Source organism: Aphidius gifuensis, linkage group LG3 (assembly GCF_014905175.1).
Source record: "Aphidius gifuensis isolate YNYX2018 linkage group LG3, ASM1490517v1, whole genome shotgun sequence".
Classification (NCBI taxonomy): domain Eukaryota; kingdom Metazoa; phylum Arthropoda; class Insecta; order Hymenoptera; family Braconidae; genus Aphidius; species Aphidius gifuensis.
This window is the reverse complement of record NC_057790.1, coordinates 12,280,502-12,283,425: the sequence shown is the minus strand read 5'-3', so window position 1 is coordinate 12,283,425 and position 2,924 is coordinate 12,280,502. Positions and strand designations below refer to the sequence as shown.

At 31.5% G+C, this 2,924-nt stretch overlaps 1 protein-coding gene across 2 annotated transcripts; it reads right to left on the bottom strand.

The window, feature by feature from the left end:
• On the bottom strand, positions 1-2,369 carry LOC122851958 (prenylcysteine oxidase-like). Of its 2 annotated transcripts, none has more exons than XM_044151492.1 (6): positions 1,870-2,369; positions 1,593-1,805; positions 1,060-1,514; positions 853-976; positions 425-774; positions 1-342 (listed from the first exon to the last, which is right to left on the bottom strand). In XM_044151492.1, exons 1-6 carry the CDS (start codon positions 1,874-1,876, stop codon positions 82-84), a joined length of 1,410 nt encoding a protein of 469 aa, XP_044007427.1. In that variant the 5' UTR covers positions 1,877-2,369; the 3' UTR covers positions 1-81. The 2 variants fall into 2 exon arrangements, with proteins under 2 accessions (XP_044007427.1, XP_044007425.1); XM_044151490.1 differs by having other exon boundaries at positions 1,880-2,369.
• Positions 2,370-2,924: the final 555 nt, after the last annotated feature.

Below are 2,924 nucleotides of genomic sequence, written 5' to 3'. Positions count from 1 at the left end.
AACTACAGTCAAAATATTATTTAAATTAAAATTATGTTTTTGTTTTTTTTTTCTACGAAATATTTTGTCTTTCACGAAATATCATAGTTCAACATGTTGACTACTGTGTGGTTTTATTTTTTTTAGTTTTTGTGAATTATTATTATCGCATGTTTTCATGTAATTTTTGTGTGCTAGAATAGCAACATTTCTGCCTCCAATTGCACTCATTTCCATAGCGCTCGCAGCCCATTCAATTGCATTTATGTAATACAACCCATCATGTAAACAAAATCTGTCTGACCTTTGACGAGTGTTGTACTGCGGATAGGCTTTCCATTTTACTTCTTTAACATAAACCACCTTTTATAAAAAAAATTCGAGTTCCATTAAAATTGATTGTTAATTATTACTTTCTGCTTTTGATAATGATTATTTAACATACTTCCGAAAATATTTTATTAATCACTTGTCGCTCCAACGAAGTTTTGGAGAATATTTTCCAAACATCGGATACAGTTCCTTTAACTGTTTCAAGTCTTGATATAGAGCTGATTGTTGTCTTGTTTGGATCGCAGCTAAAAATAGCATCAAAAAAATCCTCATCCCCAAAGTAAGACGGCCTTAAAGTTCCTTTTACAAATGTTGCATATGTGATCTGATATTTGCCAGGAAATTTGAAGTTCTTAGTACTATCGAAATTGCGGAATTTAATTGGCATGTCGTGATCGTCGGTGAGAGGTTTTCCTATAATAACAATGTCATAATTTTCGAAATGATAATCCTCTGAACTTCCTGAAAAGTTGAGTTTCACTTTATCTAGTTCAAAGTATAAAATTGTTGGAGCGAAAACATAACAAAAACGCCAGTTACCTGGACTCTTGTAACGTAGCGTATACTGAGTTTGCTCCGTTTTAGTTGAATTTAACGTTATCCTGTCGACAATTGAAGAAAAAAGTTCAATATTATCATTCTGCTTGATCAACATTTCCGGAACCTACGAAAAAAAAGTTATTGTTTTATTTTTCTAATTAAAAAAAGTTATTTGTATAGAAAAGTATCAATAATAATTCTTCCGACTTTTTTATTGCCTCCTTTTATTGACCATAATGATGATCCAGCTCCTGCAGCGGAAACACATCCGACGAAACTCTGTACATTATTTTCTTGTCCATAATTTACAACTAAACTCACTTTGATCATCTCTTCAATAAATTTAAGAGAGTATCCTAAATTTTTAAAATGTTCTTCTGTTGATGTCTTTAACATTTCTGGATATTTCATATTCATAGATGATAATAAACTCGTCAAATTTTTGAATGCTTGATTATTCTCATGATTATCATAAACTTTTTCGAAATCATCAAGAATTGAATCAATGTAATGATTCAACTGAAATGGCTGAAGACCATATTGATAGACCAATTTGGTTAAAGTAACAACTTGATAATTACTTGATTTGAAAATCAATTCATTCCCATTCCAAAAGGCAAATTTTTTAGCGTTTGCATCTGAATACGGTGTTTCTTTCAAGCCTTAATAAAACCATTATCGAAATGAAAATAAAAATGACTTTTTTATGAATTTCAAATTGTTTTTGAAATTTTACTCACCAAGTAAATTAACGAAATATTTCATCAGACGGTTTCGTGAATGTATGATTGAACCTCCAGCCTCATATTCATTACCATCAATAAATATTGTTGCTAATCTCCCTCCAATTTTATTTGGCTCGAACAAGTGAATTTTGAGATCTTCGTTTCCATCAAACTTCAGTTTGATGAAATGAGAGGCTGATGCACCGCCAATTCCTCCTCCTATTATTGCTGAGTTATGCAAAAAGTTGATATATTAAATTGATTGATGTTGAAAATCCTTACCAATCATTACCAATCATTACCGATTTTTGGCATACATCTTTGAATGTCTGTACATACTCCAAATCTTAAAGTCAGTACTGCCAATAAATATATTGCGTTTTTTATTTGCTTCATGCTGCAGAGATCCGCAGAGAATCAGAGACCAGAATACCAGGGGTGCATTCCTTTAATAAAAAATTTTTTTCGTTTTGCAATTTCGCCCTGTAACACCGACTAAAAACTAGAAACAGAAACAACGACAAAAGTGATAAATTTCTCTATGCAATATTCCAGGCTTTACAGTTCACGATAATGTGTGGTACGACCTAGATATCTAATAAAATTGTTTCATTATTTTGCACATCAAGTTGAGGAACTTGTCGTTGTTGTTGTTGTTGTTGTTGTTGTTGTTGTTGTTGTTGTTGTTTATTATTTTTTGCATTTGAAATATTAATTCTATGTCGTCGTTTCATGTGTTTATTTTAATTTATTGGCTAATTTGTAAAATGATGGTGGCATTGACATTTGACCAGGTTATGTTTTCTTGTTTTGATTTGACAATGAAAAAAATTAAAATAGTTTTATAATCAATTAACAGATGGCAGCACTAACATATTTTCTTTTTCTATCCTTTTCTAATTCCCGATTTATTTCGGTTCACACAGACATACAATTTGTCTCTGTGTGCGTCAATATTCGCGCATGCGCATAACATACCTCGTGAACTTCTTCTGACGGTTTCACTCTATGTGACAATAACAAACAATCACAACAAGTCAATTTTCTATTTATTTCAGTTTGATATAAACATTGAACAGTTATCCATCTAATAATTGGAAGCCAAAAAAAATAATGTCATGTGCCATTAGTCATTACTGCCACTACAAGAAACAGCTTTTTCCTATAAAATTTTGGCCGGTATTACAGGGCGAAATTGCAAAACGAAAAAAAATTTTTTATTAAAGGAATGCACCCCAGCAGTCCAATTCACAGGGCATTACAATTTAGAGCTTTTTTTCACCACTCATGGCGCTTGTGAAGCTTTTGTATGTAAAATCTATATAAAAAAAATTTTTACAAGGGCCA